Below are 19,196 nucleotides of genomic sequence, written 5' to 3'. Positions count from 1 at the left end.
AGTCACGACAGCACAGACAGTTTCAGTAGCGCAGCAGATGGCAATGCTTTCCCGAGAAGAGCGGATCAGAAATGCATTATTCAGCCTGTCTTTCAGAATTTCTGCTCCACCAGAAATTTCGTGCTTCCGGATTTTCGCAGCGCTGCAGAAGAATACTAAGGACGCTGCCATGTCTTGAGGGATGAGAAGAAACGTTGGGCTAATTGTACTAGGGGCTGCCTTCAAGAAAAAAAAGAGCACGTTTTTAGTTGAGCCAACTAGGTGTTCAGACACTGTCCGTCAAAGAAAACCAAGAAGTTGATCACTTCAAGGGTAATTGTAGAAGGTGCCTCAGGATTCTGTGGCACTCCCCATCGGTGGGATTAAAGCACACTAAAAGCTGTTGACAGAGAGGAACACGCGATGTTCTCAGTCCACCCCTTTTTCAACCACTGCTAACAGGTAGCTGTTAAATTTGTTACTGGTTTCCCTTCTTTCACAAAGGAAAATTAACAAGCTCCAGTGTCACTCTTCCTCCTCTGGAAATTTCTCCTCAGTGTTACAAGTCTGGGTGTAAGAAACACGGGTTTCCCTTCCTGTGGCTGTCAGGCACGTGGCCTTTGAAGCAGCAGATTATTTCAGCTGAACCCTGACCCGATGCCGAACTTCACTTGATAGGCTTTTGGCAAGGAAAAATTAAGAAGAAAAAAAAACACGTCAGGTGCTGCACATTTTCCTTCTTTAAAAAGAAGGATAATGAATGAAAGGTGAACACAGAAACAGCAGCACTGTGGGACTAAATCACTTCTTAGTTGTGGTGCCAGTTTTGTGTTATGGCTAAACGGAGATCTCGAGGTTACAGCCACCAGGGAAAAGGCCCTCACCAGGCAGGGCCAGCAAACGTGGTCCAGAGAGCAAGTGGAGGGAGCTGGCTGACCTGGCAGGACAGAGGGGGTGTGGGATTGGTCTTCTGATGGCTTAGCTAGCTAAAACATAAAAATAAAAGCAATAAAGTGGTTCTATGAAAGCAACAGAGCAAACGAAGTTGTTATACATAGGCCGTCCTTATTCCTTTACGGCACAGATTTTCAGACAGATGCTCTGGGAGATCAGCTAGCACGAGTCTGAAGTGATCAAGAACAACTTTCTGTGCAAAACCAGCAGCTGTTCTCCGGGAAATCTGGGAAGCAGAGATAAACCTATCTCCAGCCCCACGGACTACCAAAGGCACGCTGAACACGAGCCAGAAGGTTCAAGGACTTCCTTCCACGTACGAGGATTAGAAGATTCCTCAAGCTGGGAACGAAGCAGAGATTGATAAGGAAAGCATTAGATTCTTCAGACTTCTTACAACGGGGATAAACAAGTTTTCCTTTCACAGAGCGCTGGTGGCAGAACCAAGAGCAAGATTTACATTCATCAAGGTCAATTCAGACAGCGATGGCAGGGGGAAAACACCCAGAACCGGTGTCTGTGCTGGGTCAGAGCCTTTGCCTTCAGGAGGAAGAGGGGTTTTACAAGAAGGAATCCAAGCAACAGCGTAGCACCTCCTGGTGAACAGCCTTCTAGAAAGCAACAGCAAAACCTCACTGTCCTTGGGCTCTGCAACTCCATGTGTAACCCAAAGAGCCTTCTCTTCTTCTTCTCTTCTCCTATTCTTCTCTTCACCTACAGCTCCTTGAACTTAATGCTGAGAACAAAACCAATCCATTCTTATGAACAATAAGTCAGCTGAGGGCTACAAAGTGGCTTGGTGATTTTGCCAGTTTCAAAGGTAACCAAAATTTCCTCTTGCAACAGTTTCTCATGAGTAGGAAAACAAAGAAATGAACAAGGCAAGAAACTGTTTTTTTTATTTTATGTACAGCAAGGTGCATGCCACTGTTAGATTTCCGTATTTATATGTGCAAAGAGATGGCTTGACATGACTGTAAGAAGAGACACCTCAAAAAAATCCCCATAGGAAGAATATGGATATACTGTATCCTACCAGGTAGGGCCAGGAATCCTTAAATATTCTCAAATCTCCTATAGGAATACCAGTCATAAGGTTCCCTATATCATAAGGCAAAGATCTCACCCCAGTTCTCTAATGATCAGTTTTACCTGGCCCAAACCACGGTGCCCGACCACCTCCAACATCTGAGAGGGGGCATTCTCTAGGCAACACGTCCCCCCAGCACCAGGGAGGTGGCAGTTTCTCTGTTCCAGATTTCATCAGCCTTGGAACCCCAAATGTCTAAGTGCAAGAAGGCCAGCGAGCACCTCACTGTGGTGTAACAACCAGCACGATGAGGGAAACACGGTCCCATCTGCTGGGGAATCCAATTTGTAACTCAAAATACGAAGGCTTAAGGCATTCTGCATCTAAAGCAGCCCCGTTTATCCGACCAGCTCTTCACGTTCTCAGAAGCAAGGAGCCCTCTGGGGCGAGCAGAGCAAATGAAGTGCCTGCTCCGGGCTTCAAGAACGGTTCTGCCGCTTTGAAATCCAGCTGGATTGGAAGATAATGCATTCACATCATTTTCAGTCCAGGGTGAAATCAGGCTTTATGGAAAGCTCAAAGCTCAAGAAAGTCACTGCAGTTTAACAAAAACTTCTTTTATTTTTTGAAAGAAAATACTTTCTCATCTCAAATTCTCCTGCAGTGCTTGGTATAACTAGGACCTCGAGCAACCACACGTACATTTTAAGCCTTCAATGCGATCAACTACGGGGCCATTCTCAAAGAGGAGCCATAAGGCCCAGACATTTACTTGTGTAAGGAGCAGAAAGTTTAACGTAGCAGGAGAAACACTTCAGATTCTTTGCTGATTCTGGAAAGCAAGGAAGAATCAGACTTTGGGGAAAAAAAACCACTGTAATAAGCTTCCATGTAAGAGAGGGGAAAAGAAAACAACATAGGTGAGTCGGTGTGAGAAGAAACACTGGGTGGGCTATTTACACCACTACCATGGTTCATGGCATGAGACCAGCAGTTTACATTTCTTATTTCTACAGGAGGATGCTGCACAAGGAACAGCAAGAGAGGTAGATCGTTAAAGAAATTATTTCAGCTCATGTAATGGTACAGATTCAGTTTAAATTTAGTATGCATCCACCCTTTGTGGCTACTCCAAACAGTTTATGTGAATTTGGAACTGCAGCAGTATTTTATGTGCACAGAATGCATTACATACATGAGTCGCTCATTTCCAGGCTCACAATCCCTTCATATGCCATAAATTAACATCTCCCCTTTCCCTGGACCAAATCTAAGACCCAGATTACCAAATGCTGGTGCACACACTTATCTCCTCGCTCCTGCCAGCGAGCAGCTGTGTGGTTTGCACGTCTGCCTTCCCAGGACGCTCTACCACTGCTGAACTGCGTGTCAGCTGAAAAAAAAAAAAGCAAGGAGGAAGCACAGAAGAACATACGCAGCAAGCATAGGCAATCAGCTGTCGGAGCCAGAAGGCTGTCCTCAGGCAGCAGGGCAAAAGAGAGTCTAGTTCAACGCAGCCTTTCCACTGCCTGAGGACGGCCTGTGGCAGGCACACCTCTTGATACTCTGCCTGCCAGCTCCATGCCGCGCGAAGCCCTCTCCGAAATCAGGAGGGGAAGACACGCAGCTCCCAGGGAGGAACACAGCACTATTTGCTGCAGTAGCATAAAAAGGTTGAGAAAAAGAGATACTGCTAGGAAGGGGGAAAAAAAATAACCACCCTATTCCATTATTTGTGACAGAGGTGAAGGAAAAGACGGATTACTTTTCGCAACGTAATGAAGAGGAGCCCAGCATTCAGCTAGGGCATCTGTGACCGTGTTTGTGTGAGACACAGCATAACAAGACGTGCACACAAATGGCCCCTGTCTAAAAGTTCACAGCCCCAGCCAGAACAGGGGTGAGCACTAACAGGATACGTGCTGCAGCTCACACACAAAGAGAAGGCAGTTATTTCTTACAGCGTTAAATGGAAAGAATTAGAAAAAAAAAATAAAATCAAAGAAGATGCTTGTTGCTCAGATTCCAAGTCAGAACAAGATGGCAGAGGATGGATTAAGGATGATGTAGATTAAAAGACAAATTTGAAGTGAGACCTCACCGTGAATTCCAGAAGAGTTTATAAGCTTGTGATAGAAAAGCAGGGATCTGGAGCAAAAAGAAGGCTCTACAAGCCTAGAACAAAGCAAGCAGGCTACCAAAAGTTACCCAAAGACTTGGCAATCCAGGATAAGGGTGAGGAAAGCACAAGCAGGATCTCAGCGAGCCACACAAAAAGCTGGGAGTAATGAACAACAGCCTCTGCAAAACCAGTGGAGAGCAAAGAGGTAATCAAAAGAGGCCACAGCCAGGAAACGAGGTGGAACAGTGCTTCAAGAGCCGCACAGCTGATAGTGACAAATGTAGCTGACAGAGGAAGGAAAATGAAGAACTGGATCTGAACTTTAGCTAGGGAGAGATCACAGTAAACACTGATTACAATTGTAGTAGAGCACAATTGAAGGCACGGTGGAGGACAAGAGCACCAGACAATGCTCTCAAAGAATTTTGAGATGAAAAAAAAAAAAAAGGAAAGGAAATGAAGAGGTAGTTGCAAAGGCAAGAGAGGCCACGGGCATTTTGTACACCTCTTTTAAAAATGTGAAACACTCGTGTCTACAGGTTACTACGAGTGAAAAAAAGCTGCGAGTTGAGTGAGTGATTAAAGGAAAAAGGCAGAGAGAAAGGACAGCAGGTTCAAGAGAGATAAGGGGATATTGCTGCACGGTGCCATAAGGGCAGATGAAAGGGTTAAGAAGAGAAGCAAGAAATTCGATTTGTGACAAGGAGATGATCATAATGGTTGGAAGAAAGCGATAAAGAGTAGGCCAAAGTGTATTCAGTCAGAAAAAGAAAGTTGCCAAGATCCCATACAAAGAAAGAACTAGAGGTGAAACGGAGAACAGGTAAGAACCATGTAACAATGTTGTGGTAACGGGCTACTATCTGACAAGTTTGATTAGAGCCCATGGACACGGCCACGATGTTCTGATGGGCAAACACCTTTTGTAGGTACAGAACACGAGGAGGATTCCTGAAGGACAGCTCGAGCGGTTCAAGAACTTGTGAAGAAGGTGTTTGCTATTGGGAAGACAAGAATCATAAATGAAGGGCGCACCCTGAGAACAGGGAAAAGGGAAAAAAACAGGCTGGCGAGATCCAAACTGAAAGTACTGGTGAGCTACAGGACACACAAATGCCTCGTCACATCGTAAGTAAAATCCAACTGGCGGTGGAGAACCTGAAAGAAACCTTGCAATTATCAGAGACGAGAAACTCAGCACACAGGCACTACTTGGTGAAAACCAAATGAAATTAACTGACTTTGTTTAATGAGAAGCTAGAAACAAGAATGCAGGCCAAATCAAGTTAGGGCAAAGAAGCATGTAATTACTGTCAGAGAACAGTGAGCGAAAACGCAGAACAAGCTGGGAATCAAAGTTGAAGAGGAAAGCTCACGGGGAGGAAATGAGCTGCATATAACAATGCAGGGAGAGAAGAAAAATTGGATCCTGGCGCTGCTCAGAAAGAGGAGAATCTGAAGGTAACAGGAAAAGTCACCTCACATCTCTTCCCTGGCCTGGCCCAGGATGGAAAGCATAATGCAAAAGGTAGCGATAAAGGGTTGTAGCGTGCTGATAATGGCACGGAAAGCCAAACAGCTGCGGGTTCAACGTGTCAGCTTCTGTCTCGGATAATCAATAACGATCGTCTCCATCCACAGCCACGGGATGGTGAATAAGGCTCTCCCTCTGTCCCCGCTCGATTTGACATCTCTCCTCGCTCGTTGTGTACTCGCACTTTGGAGAAAGTCCCTTATCAGTCAGTCCTGGGGTAACCCAAGTCACACTCAGCTTGCAGCCCTCTACGCCTTCCCACTTTATCAACCTTATTTTGTAGGGACTGCGAGTCCTCCTGAAGTTGTATAATACGTGTCAGTCAGAATAATTTAGCTTGGAAGGGGCCTCTGTAGATGTCTGGTCTAAACCTCTGCCCAAAGCAAAGCCACCTTTGAAGCTGGATCCAACTTCAGAGGCACAGAGGGTTGCTTGGGGCCTTGTCCAGTCCTTTCTGTCCACCTCCAAGATCAGGTACTCCACAACTTGTCAGTCCCCCTGCCTCAGGCCAATGTTGAGCCACCCTCGCTGCGATTTCTTCTGCCCAATATCGAATCGGAATCTCACGTGCTGCAACTTGTGTCCTCTGCCACTTGCCTTTTCACTGTACAGCTCCAAGAGCAGCCCTGGTGAGTATTAGTATCTAACAGGACACAATAAAGAGCACTGTAGTCATGAGAAAGCTTTTGAACATCCAGAACTCATCGTAGGTAATACACACACAGATTTTTGATGCCTGAAAAATCCGTGTGATCCAGACAGGCATCGCTGGAGATTTGTTTCCAGGTGAAAGATGGTATTTTAAAACGTGAGGGAACAAGGAAAAACAGCATTTCACATGGCATATTTATTGCAAACAAACAAAAAAGGGCATAGTAAGTTTTGGTACTCACCATCTCTCTCGCAATCTCCACAGCTTCCTGCAGCCCATAGAGCCTGCCACAGACCAGGTAGATCCCATTGGCCCAGAGAATACAACCCTCATGGACCCAAAATTCATTGCTGTCAAGAGGTAGTTCAGGAATTTGTAACTCCAGCTCAGTGCCACCTTCTGAAGTGGGCATAGAGGGTTTTGAGTCCAAAGGAGTCTTTTCACCACCACTGCCACCCTCAGTGGTTGCTTTTTTACAAGAAGCTCCCCTTGAAAGTGACCGAGAGGCTCCGCCACAGTCCTCAGAGCGGTGCCGCCTCTTAAAGCGGGGATGAGCAGCGAGGCTTCTTTGTTCCTTCTGTTGTTGCTGTTCCTCCTCCTCCTCCGTGTCCGTCTTGGAACCATTAGAAGCGCTTTTGTGCCGTACCTTGACCTTGCTCTGCATTTCTGTGGCCCTCTTTGGAGGCGGGTTCTTGGGCAAGGTGGCCGCGTAATCCTGGGGGTAGAAAGGACCAAAGAGGTCGCCCATGTTACGGTAGCTGGCCCATTTGCCACACAGGCAGCACACCAGGTGCCCCAGGACAGAAGACTCTGTCACTACAGGGCCCTGCAGCATGAACGTGGAGGTGGGCAGCACTTTGCTCTCCACGTTGCTGGGAGGGGGCGTCGAAGACCTCTGTCCTTTCCGGCCTCTCACCAGTTTGTTCTGCTCCTCTTCCTCCGCGTTAATGATTGTGCACACAGCGCCTAACTCACACTTGTTCACCACGTGGATGTAAGGGAAAAAGGACTTATTCTTGGAGTCGGTTTTATCTACAGACTGCGTGGCGTATTTAAGCTTGATCTCCGGTTCTTGAGGCTCCACGATGGGAGCAGCCCGCCTGGGCTTCCGCTTGCGCGGCTGCGCTGCGGGTTTTCGCCTCTCCCTCCTCTGCCTCTTGGGTTTTGGCTCGCCACCACCGGCCCCTTCTGCGGGCTGCGGGGGCGCAGGGGGGGGCGGCGGGGGCGGCGGCAGTTGTTGCTGCTGCTGCTGCTGTTGTTGCTGCTGCTGCTGTTGCTGCTGCTTCTTCTGCTTGTTCACGCTCCCGATCGGCCTCCCCTTTTTCTTTCCGGAGGGGAAATATCCCTTTGGAGGGAAGCCGTCTGGCTTGGGCGAAATGTTTGTCACGTCTCCGTCTTTTTCCTCAGCCTTTGGGTTTGGTTCAGAAGCGAACGCGCCGGAAGGGGGGATTGTTTTTGAGTCCGGGAAGGCCAGAGCCCCAGCTCCGCTCACAGATCCATCCGACCTTCCCTGACCGCCTGACTTCTGAGACGGTGGCGCTGCCGCGCCGGACCCTGCTCCCTCTTTACTACCACTGGCAGTTTCGGGGGTCTCCTTCTTGGTTTTATCATCCTCGTTGCCTTGCCACTCTTCTGAGGACCGTGGGAGAGCTATTTCGCTCGCGGTATCCTGGCTCGCTGAGCCCACTTGATCCGAGAGCATCTCTCCTTTTCTCTTCTCGGCCTCTGGCCCGTGTCCTGCCACGCTCCCTCCTTCGGGCCCGCTCTTCAGGGACAGGATGTCGTCCAGAGTGACGGCGTCTGCCCCGCTCTCAGCGCTGTTGGTGGAAACGCTTCTCCTAATGTTGGGAGACGTGATTTTCTGAACGATAGCTTCCAGTTTTAATCCTCGCCCCTTTCTTGGGGGCAGTATTTTGGTCTTCGCCGGGCTTGTGAGGGAAACAGCAGGGCAATTCCTGCTATCGGGGCTCGGCAGGTCCTTGAAGGACTCTCCTTTTCCAACTGGCTTGCCAACATCTTGGCTTTGAGATGAGTGGGCATAGGAATTGTAGGTTTTATCAGCTCCTTCTTTGGACGAAGTCATCATCCGCCCTCTGTCTTCACTGCCACTGTTCTTCAGATCCTGTGGCTGTCGTTTGGTAGGGATAGGCGAAATGAAGGAACGGACTCTCCTCCTCATAATTAAGGGATTTTGAGGAGACTGGTCTTCCTGGCCGGGGAGCCTGAGCATGGCATTACTAGGCTTGGGCAAATCTGAAGATTCCTCTCGCCTATGCCCATCGCTGTCTTGAGGGCAAAACCTTTTTTGGTTGGCTGCTCCGAGGGGGCCGCTGCTTTTGGCAGGAGAAGTTTGCCGAGAGAGGTCCCACCCAGACTCATGTTGCAGCTTCTGGTTACCGTGCTTCAGGTCAGCGCACTTGCTCTGAGTACTGTCACTCCCCATAACGCAGCGCCCGGGCTCCTGGCTTCCAGCATCGTGGTAAGAGCTGCCCTGAAGGTACATCATTCCGTCCTTGTCGTTTTTCAAGGGACTCCTCACCCTGTCCAGAAACTGCTGTTGTCTGGGGCTCTTCCTCGCTCCCTCCTGCCTGTGCTGAGCCGCAGCAATCACACCCTGAGCAGCGCTGCTCGCCCAATCTTTGTATTCTTCTTGCTGTTGCTGGTATATCTGTCTCTTGTAATGATACTGGGAATTTAAGCCCTGGTTCGGGTCACCGAAAGCGTGAGGCCTGGCATTTGCGTGATACGCTGCGGCCAGAGACGAGCCTTCTGAATTCTGAGGGTAAGCAGAGTGCAAGGAAGCCCTGTTCACTCTTTCAGACAGCGTCATGTGGGGGTTCATGTGGTGCAGATCCGCTCCCGGGCCCCTGCTTCTGCCCGGTGACATTTTCAGCTTATCGGCAAGATCGTGATATTGAGAAGGTGACTTCCCCCTGCTGCTCCCAGTCCTGCCGGGTGCCCGCCTCATCTGCGTCGCCCTGCCCTCCTGCTGAGGAATGTAGTCTGCAGCGGAGTCGGACACCGCAGCTCCAGGGCTAGCATTGCCTCGGAAAGCCTCGTGCTTGATGCCAGCAGGATGACAATGGTCTCCTGTCTTTTTATTATTAAGACTAGCTGAGCTCTTTGACTGTTCAAAATCTTCTTCTTTTATTTGCCCACTGTGAGCTTTCATTTTTGTTTCCATGGATACTAAGCCACCGGGGAGTATTACTGACTGGCTTAGGCCGGGGGCAAGACGTTCGCTCCTTCCACTTCTGGCCTCGGGACCCATGTGCCCCATGGGGTGAGGACCGGGATCCCTGACAAGCTGCCTTAATGGAGATATGTCACAGATCACTGATCTCCGCTCCGAGAGCGCTCCCCCTTCGTGGGCAGAGGACTGAGACTCCACCTCAAACTTCCTAGCAAGAGGGTAATCGGCTAGATTTATCTGTTTCATGTCAGGAGCTGCGCTGCTGGACTTCCTATCCCAGGGACCCCAGTGAGGGCCTTCCAGGAGAGACCCCATGCTCTTGTTTAAGAGGCCTCTGTTGGCCAATTCATTGGTTTGACTAATTAAGATATTGGGCCTCATGGCTCCCTCCAAACTCCCGGCCATCCCCGAATGTTCTTGTGCGTTCCTAGAATACCTCCTGTCCGGATGATGGTGGTAACCCTGTAGGACCTCCTGCAGGAGGCTGGGAAACTTCTCATTCCGGCCCTTGCGCTCACTGTGCCCGGGAAAATCCCCCTTTTCTTGGCCAGAAGGATACTGCGGAAAGCCGCCGATATTCCTCTGTATGCCTGCCGCTATGTTATCCTTGTAACTGTACCTCAAACTGCCAGGAGATTTGGAAGGTTCTGTTCTGGCAGGAAAGTTTGACCCGACAACTGCGTGGCCAGGCTGGCTGTTCCCCTCTCCATTGTGGTTAGTGTTATCTCCACTTTTGCTCCCTTTGCTTCCTCCTTGAGCTTCTGGCTGTGGCCCTGCGTGCCCAGACTCTTTTGTACCACCGCTAGCACTAGCTGGAGCCTGCGTGGCTGCAGAAGCATCATCTTGCGCAGGTTTCTCTTGCCCACCTGACTTTTCTACTCTCCCTGCCATGGCTTCCCGGGAGACAATCACTCCAACTGCCTTTTCATTCACTTTGGGGGCGTTTTCCACTGCCACTACGGCTTCCTTCCCATCAGGGGAGGCCACGTCTTCCCTAGCTGCAGGGCTGCTGCTGAGTTTTGACGGCTCGTTCTGAGAGCCTTGTGCTGGTGAGGAGTTGGATCTCTCTAAGTTCCCCCCTTTGTAGGTGGTGTCTGAGCTCGTGCTCTGCCCACTCAGCTGTCTCACCCTTTCCCCGTGGTCCTCAGAACTGCTGGAACAGCCCCCATCGAGGGACTCTGCCAGGGGAGACTTGAGCTGCTCCTCTGCCTGGGAGGAGCCCTCCGAGTTTGTGCAGCTATCGGCCTTCTTTGAAGAGGATGACCTTTTGGAACTTTTTTTCTGAGGCGCCAAGGCATCCGAAAGCAACATGTGCTGGACTGTGTTGGGCAGGTTGGCCACTTGAGAACTCAGAGCGCTCAGGCTGCTCAGCCCGGGATCTGTGAGCCTTTTTTCCTGCAGTCCTTCCAGCCCAAACCCCTTGAACCCCCCTGCGTGAGCGTTGGGGCTCGGCATCATGGATGGCGTAGGACTCAGCTGAGGCATCATCTGCAGGATTCGGTTTCTGGAGCCCATGGACATGTTGCCTTGCCCGCACTGGAGATTTTCTCCACCCGGCATGAGAGGAGAAGGGGTGGAGCTGCAGCTCGGGGACTGAACCACCGACGCAGCAGGAGACGGGTTCGAGATCGGACTGAAGTTCTGGTGGAACTGCATGGGTGACCTTACAGGAACTTCGGTTTGGCTGTACTGCCCCACCTGGCTTTGGAGAGAGAGCTTGGAGGCAGCGTTTGAGTACTGCATCACGTGCTGAGGCGGGTGCTGCTGCTGCTGCCCCTGCTGCCCGCCCTGGGGCAGCTTAGACTGCTCGAAGCCTTTCATGGGTTGAGTCTGAAAGCTGTAGTTGGACTGGCTCCCGTACGCCTGCGCGTTGGAGCCCACGGCGTGGCCCTCGTACTGCGACCCGGAGTTCACGCTGTAGCTCCCATCGTAATTCTGTCCCGACTGGCCGAAACGCTGCGGGGAGGGGAAAGAGGAGGAGGAGGAGGACGAAGGCGGCTGGTAGTGTTGGCCGAACTGACCCACCCGTAACTGGTAGCCAGAAGCAGAGGAAGGCAGGGTAGACGGACGCTGCATCGGCTGCAGGTGCGAGGTGCTAGAGGCAGACTGGCTGGAGGCCTGGGGCAAGGGCTGATGAGACTGGTAGATCTGCTGCCTCAGCTGCTGCACCTGCTGCTGCTGACTGGAAGCCTGCTGCTGATACTGGGCGCTGCCCGGAGAGAAAGGACCCGTGTAGTCCTGCTGATAGTGGGATACGCCCCCCAGGCTCGAATGCTGTGTCTGGAACTGGCCCACGTGTCCCTCGCCCCCGTACTGACTCCCGAAGCTGCTCCCCTGGGGGGGCCCGTAGCTCTGCACCGGCCCAGAAGGCCGGCGCTGGGGCGGCTGCTGCCCTCCTGACGCCACCGGATCTTTGTTGGCAGCCATGTAGTAAAACTCTCCTGCTTCTTTTCTGAAACCTTGGTAGCTCTGGTGGCCGGAGCTCTCACCAGGCATCGCTGTCGAGGCTCCTGCTGCTCCACGACGTCCACTGCCGGCGCCTCCTCCGAAGCTCTGGAACATCTGGGCCTGCTGGCGGGGGCTGAACTCTTCCAGGCGGGAGGAACCGTGCACGTCCTGCGGGTAGCTCTGCTGGTTTCCGTGGTAACTACTTTGCTCCCGAAAGGACTGCATGCTGTTCAGCAGCAGAGCGACAGCTCGAAAGCCCTCCTAAAGGGGGGAGAAAAAGAAAGAAAAAAAAGGTATAGCATCCGCATCTCCCAGTCACGTCAACAGCGCTGCTCAATTTCAGTTCCATCCCCTCCGCTCGCGCCTTTCGGTCATTCTGGGGAGCAAAAGGAGGCACCACTTCCCACGAAAACGCACGTTTGTAGCCTGCCGCCAGCTGGAGCACGCTTTCAGCATGAGTATTTCCCTGCAGTCGGTCACTAACGGGGGCTGTTTACACGCGGAGACAAACTTCCAGCAGCACTCTGCTCAGCCAAGGAGGAGAGCGGTGCTCATCCCCCAGCCACGCTCTATGACTAATGCTGGGAGTAATCAACTGCTTTGCTCCCATGTGGAAAGATTTAACACTAAGAATCAGGCAACAGCCTCAAACCACCCTTGGAACCATTTCCAAAGGCCTACCCTTCGCTCACAGAGCTCGGTTACGCTCGAGATAGAGCTGATAGAGCTCCAACCAAGATATTCCAGGGAAAAGGGTCTATGGGAAGCTGTGGAAAAACTGGCACCAGCACACTCAAAGACTCCTCTGGTGAGGCTTTCAGGTGAAAACCAAAGCAAGACAACAAATATCCTCCCCCTCCCCCAACACCCGCTTTGTTTTAAAAGATGGGAAGTCAGAACCAGCCCACTCTGCTTGATCAAAGGTGTCCCCAACTTCATCCTCAGGACTTCAGTACAATAAATAAAAACCACGACCTAACAAGTGATAAAAGCACGTTGTTCCTGAGCGACCTCCCAGCTTTCCCTTCCTGAGAACAACCTGGATAAATCCACCTGGAGAGAATATCTTCTTTAAGTAAATGCTAAGACAACACACACTTTTCCAGGAGACCCAACCCTAGCTCCTCAGATGGGAAGCTTGCTAGGATGCTTGCCTCCGTTTTACCTTCTCTTTCAGTCGTGTTTTGTGCTTGTCACTGCCAACCCAACACACTCAGAAGTAAAGCCTGGTTCTGCATCTGAAGTTTTGTTCAAGCAGAATATTGCTGAAGAGCTCCAGGAAAACAGGCACACGAAGAAGATGCAGGTTGTGTGTGGCACCGTGCCCTTTTCCCATACGCCTCCCAGGATTTCACTGTTAAGATGCATCTTATATGGAAGCATCCAGCTCCACCGCTGGGGAGTTTGCGAAGGGCAACCTGGTTATATTTGGGTTTCTACTTACTCGTGTGCACAGGCTGTGGAACATGCAAACACCCAGACCTCCTCAAAACAGAGTTTGGGTTTTTTTCTGGGAAAGCTCACTGCTCTGAATTATTTCCCTTTTTTTTTTTTTTTCTTGGGGGCGGAGGGGGTCAGTTTGAAGCTCCTGCCCCCAAAGCTGTGAGAGCTAATTCAGGCTTCTTTCTCCCCTTTTGTATAACCAGCTCTTACGGCGAGCAATCAGCCAAAATAAAAGCAGGGAAGAAAACCTCCACAGAAATAGAAGGAAGTTATCAAACCGAAGGTTAGAGAACGGCTACTGTAAGCGGCAGATGTTAGAAAACAGCTCCTCCAGATAAGCAGCTTGGGGCTCTGCCATCAGCAGCACTCCCGGAGTACGGAGCCTGAGCGCAGCCCCCAGCGCTCACGTGCTCTGCATCCTCTTCTCGTAGCAGCAACATTGCCACCCCCAGCACAGGCTCCCACAGAATCTCACGCTAGTTTTTTAATGCGACTTCAGCAACGCTTCCTTTGCATAGCCCAAACAAGGTCTCGGGCAGCTTCTTTTGCATTGCATCATGCAAAAGCTTTCATCTTTGATTAAATTCATTCTTCTACAATAATGCTAACAAGGGCTGGGAAACCACCAGCATACCAATGTTAACGGCGCTAGGAAGCCTCCTGAAAACTTCCTCTCTACTCAAGAAGTACAATTTTAATTACTTTACGGAAAGGCATCAGCACAGGATCCCTTACACTAATTTAACAACAGCGATCCAGCAAGGATCAACCTGAGGCACAGATGTGCACCCTCCATAATCTCACACTATCATAGCATGGGGTATTTATTTAGTTCAGAAGATGCAAAACTCAGAACAGTGACAATATATTTATGTATCTTTAATCTTGGCTTCTTATCCTGACAAATAAATACAAATTTTTGGTCAGGTGAGCTTACAGTGCTGGTGCCCTAAGCAAATGCTCTGTTTTCCATTCTTCTTCTTCAGCACAACGCTTCTGTTGCATATCTCACAAGGAACTTAAGTAACACAACCAGCAGAATAGCAGCCAGAAAAAAGGCATTTCATTAATAACAGGAATAAAAAAAGATAGGAGGTGCTTCACTCCCTTACATCACTGGTAACTTAAGACCTATAGCACATTTCCTGTCATTACCGTGCTATAAATACAGGACTATTACAATTACTATTGTAATAATCTTTCTTAATAACAACAGCACGGCAAAGTGCTCGGATCTAAGCGCTGTCTTCGTAGCAAAACCACCAAGGATAAGTCCATAGGCAAGCTCCGTCAAGCTAAGTAAGAGCCATTCAGACAGATGAAGAGGCCTTCAAAGCCTACCTAGATCCACAGGAAAATATATATATATATACACATTTATTTGATTAAAACTTTGCCAGCAGCAGTAACAGAGACCATTTTCAGCTGGTAGAGACTCCTCCACACGCAGAACTTCACAGAACGATGCACCAGCTGCTGACTGAAGGCTGTACCACAGTCAGAGTCTGGCACGGTGGCACACCTCCGTAATTTCATCCCCAGCAGAAGGGGTGAAGCCCCACCTTCAAAAAAGCTCTCCACTGACAGCCACAAATTGCACCCATTTACAGCATCGACCAACACACAACAAAAACATCCAAAGCTGCCTGCCTTTACTCACGGGGAAGAGAAGGTTCTGGCACAGCTTTCGCTACTCCAGCATCACACCTACCCTCTCACGGCAGGTGCGTGCAGCTCACCAACAAAGCCTCGTAATTCTCCTCCAGTATTTATAGCCTGTAGCTTCACAGCCATCCAAGCAGATCCATCCAGAAACTACAGGCTACATTCGCTAGGCTAAGCTGTTTCACTCTGCTCCGATGGTTTTGTTTCTTCCCAAATATCCCGGTAACCAAAATGTTTTGTCTTCAACGTGGTGGGAACGAAGGAACCGTATCACAAGCTCTTGTGGTTGATAAAGAAATAGCCTCCGTTAGGAAACCTGAGTTATGTGAACTGATTTCTAAGCACATCTACAACGCAGATTTTGGTTCTGGTTTAATCATCTGAAACACCTTTGCAGAACAAATTTGTTAATGTGGAAGTTCCCAAAAACATTTTAAAATCCACGTAGATCTTCAAACTTTTTTGTCCCGATTACTGAAGGCTGTATGGATACTGGACAGCTGCCCAGATTTTCCCAAGTCACACCGATGGCAGCACTACAGACAGACAGCTCTAAAATGACTGAGCTAAATGGCAAAATGCTGTGGGGCTATGCTTAATTCTTACCGATGAGCCTATCTATAAAAGAGCAAACCAAACGAGCATCGCCTCATTCCGTAGGAGGTGAGCGAGGTCTTTCTGCTTCGTTAAATTTCCTTTAGCTTTGGGTTGACTCCTGCGACCCATCTGTGCAGAGAAGTCTCAGGAAGCAGCCAAATGCAATGTATTTTCGTTGATCTGTCAAAGACCTCTCATCCTAGCGTGCTGATCAGAAAAGAAAGCATAGTTACAGACAAGTGACAAGCATTAAGATGCATTTTCCTAGTCCTAAAGTATACGCAAACAACTGTGTGTTGTTTTTAAATGGGACACATCCAGGTTTCTAATTAAAATAAGACTTATTCTCTAAATGCTGTGCAAGTAAGAGAGCATAGATGCATCTCCACAACCATTTCTAGTCACCACCTGTACGAACCAAGACAGTTTTTGTCCTTCCTGCCTCACTCCATCTTCTTAAAGTTGCAGACCCTGCCCTCAACCAAAAGTCCCAACCGTTCCAGAACTGCAGCACAAGCACCTCAGCAGCACCATTTGTAACCCCAAACCTCCAGCATCTGAATTAAGCATAAAATAGAATGAAAATAGATGTCCATGTACTCAGTATCACTTCCACGGTCAAAGCCAAATTGCTAAGCCTCGTTTCTGCAGGTACTCAGCTATAAGCTGCACCCCGAGCAATGGCTAGGAAAAACATTCCCTCGTGCACTGCTTTCAAGATAAGGCAACCCAGCTCCGACACAACCGAGTGAACTGAAGGATCGAACCTAAGGCTACATTTAGCTAATTAACAGACTCAACTTGTTTCTCCTACATTTGGTGCCTTTTTAAAAGAAAAAAGGTAGTTTGAGCTTTCAGCATACGGTGTGACGTGAAAGTAAAGCGGGGTGGCCAGCACCCCAAGAGGTCAGCAGCTTGTCCGAGCAGTAGCATTCATAGCTCGCATCTTTCAAGAAGTTGTGGTCAGCCTGAGCTGCAAGGCAGATTTTCTTCATACCTTTCTACGAATCTGTTTCAGATCCTGCTCCATTAACAAGCTATTTTTGTATACAACAAATAAACAGAACAGTCTAACACAGAGAAACTCCCATTGTCTCGTTCACCACTGCACTACTTCGGGAGAAAACTGCAGTCAGACCTGGCTCTAACCAAGGCATCACAACTCATTCTAGCAGAGCAGCTTTACTGCACCACCCCAAGTTTAAGCAGGACACATTTCAGTTTCAGAGAGTAGCAGAAAGTAGAGAGGCAGCTGAAGTATTTACTTCAAGCCATCTTCACAAGCATGTAAAAATGGAAGTTTAAACCAGAATATTTAATTAGGTTACTGAAAGCTGAATTTTATGTTCTAAGAAGAATCACGATCATGTCTTAAATACACACAAATGTAGCTATTAGAAATGCTTACGCTGCTAATAAAAACCCAAGTTAGCAGTGTCTTGCCAATCAGTGCCGACACTGGTAAAATAAAAACTGCATTTTGTTCTGCCCAATGCAAATTTAATCTAAAGATTCCCCAAATAAGTTAAAGTTTGGACAACTGGATTCTAGTTTCCATCAGCTCAGAGTCACTACGCCTTCTTTAAAAAAAAAAAAAGTCTGCGGATATTTTTGAAAAGAAAAGTCAGTATATGTAAGTTTAAATCCAAACAATTCAGCAAATGTTTCACACAGAACGGGTGCAGAACAGCTGAGCGTGGCAGAAGGAACGCGGCGAGCTCTGTCAGTCGAGAGAGGGGAATGCTCTGGGGATTATTGCGCTAGATGAGATCTAGAGTCACTTCTTATTTCATCTATTTCCCTAAGTGGCCACCAAAAAAAGGAAAGCTAAGCCTGAGTCACTGCATCTTCCTATCTCACAGGGGAGACGTGAGCAGACATACAAGAACCTGGAGCGTTCAGCCGCTGCACTAAAAGGCACCACATCAACAAACAACGCGAACCAGAACCTTGCAGTGGCTGTTATTTGACTGGGGATTTTTTTTCCCAAAAAAAAACATTTTTCCCCATTTTTTTTTTAAACATACCGATAGCACCAGATTAAAATATCTGAACAGATTTTTTTTTGCGTTTTGCAAGTCTTCCTTACTCACTGCCTACGTGACCAGAACTGCAAGACTAGCTCCAGTTCAGCCCCGCGCTTTGATGGAAGCGTGCTGTTACATTTATATTCCTAAACATGATGAAAGGAACAACTTGACAAGAAGAACATTTTGTTGTAAGCTAGTATTTAAATCGGGACGCTGTGAAAACATGCATTTCGAGGAATGGAACTGATGATCAAGGTTTAGCAGAATTTTACCTGATTTCATGCATCTGAACTTATTACTACGTTATTGGTTCCCGGTCTAAATTAAGAGCACAGATGCACTTAAACAGCTTCTGAAACCCCACCACCTGACTGCTCAAAGTTATCCAGCTATTTTGTTTAATGGCAAGAAGCTATGCAAGTCAGTCAGGTTGCATTTTATGCCACAGATCCAACGATGATCCCAGTCTTGCACTCAGGGTCCGTTCTCCATGCACCCGATGAGGATGCCTCATCTTCACTTCACGGTGCTCAGGTCACCCGGCAGACCAGGGAACTGAAACGGTCAAGAAATATTTGTGCAAGGGAAAAAAAGCCATTTGTGAGCTGACAGTGACCCGCTCACTGTATCGGCCCACAAAGATCTGTGCCAGCAAAACGGACACAGCAGGGACGGCTCAAGTGCCGTGGCTACTGAGTGCACTTGAAATCAGAAGTTGGTGTTTAAAAGGCTCTTCATCTTGACAGTCACGCAAATTGTCATTTTGATGGTGGGTGAAGAATACTGAGCCCCCAGCTCCCCTCGTTCCTCCCAACTGGTTGTACATTCCTAAGGCAATTCGGTAGTGCTCCCCGAAGTTTTGGCCCTTCGTTACTGAGCCACCAGTTCACGGGCAGCTCCTCATCTGCTCTTCGCCACCTCAACGTGCGAGGCAGGACATTCAGCAACAGCACAACAATTCTCACCTCACCTCGCAGGTTCAGAAATTAAGGCAGAGGGAAGGAGAAGTCAATTAACTGCAAGAGGGGAGCAGACAGGAGTGAGCAGGGCTGCCTGTCCCACCTCCCACCTGCATCGCAGAAATGAATCCAGGATTGAAAATATTCAGAACTGTACAGCAGCATTCAGCAAGTATTCAGAACTATACAGCAGTTATAAAAAAAAAAAATCTAGCACGTTATTTTTAATTAACTTTTAATAAATTGTTCATACTAAGTAGCAGCCCTGCCTTTAAAGTCTTAAATGCATTTTCTCTTCAAATTATGACAAGTTGCTAAGATGAATGCAGAGGTCACACATTAAATATTTAAGCAGCGATACGTGTTTTTTCTATTCCAAGCAGTCCACACAATCAAGCCTTTTCATTCTGTTCTACAATGCCCGGTGCAATGAGCCTGTAACTAGGACTCCTGGGAACTCCTCAAGGCAAATGAAGTAAATTAACACGAAATCTCTATCAGTTACGTGCAACTTCATTACAATACAGGTTACACGCTGTATACAAGAATTAAATCCACTGATTAGGATAAATCCGTGGTTGAGGATCACA

The 19,196-nt window shown here is 48.6% G+C and overlaps 1 protein-coding gene across 5 annotated transcripts in view; it reads right to left on the bottom strand.

Annotated features, from left to right (window-relative positions):
* TCF20 (transcription factor 20) overlaps positions 1 to 19,196 on the bottom strand; it is a 112,621-nt gene that overhangs the window by 28,971 nt on the left and 64,454 nt on the right. For all 5 annotated transcript variants that reach the window (XM_082780697.1, XM_082780696.1, XM_082780698.1 and 2 more), the window contains one exon: positions 6,513 to 12,173. In XM_082780697.1, coding sequence (XP_082636823.1) covers positions 6,513 to 12,137 — 5,625 coding nt within the window. In that variant the 5' untranslated portion in view covers positions 12,138 to 12,173. The remainder of the gene's footprint in view (positions 1 to 6,512; positions 12,174 to 19,196) is intronic.

The sequence above is a fragment of the Aythya marila genome (genome assembly GCF_965140915.1).
Source record: "Aythya marila genome assembly, chromosome: 1".
Classification (NCBI taxonomy): Eukaryota; Metazoa; Chordata; class Aves; order Anseriformes; family Anatidae; genus Aythya; species Aythya marila.
Note: the sequence above shows the minus strand (reverse complement) of the source record. Positions and strands in the feature narration are given on the sequence as shown.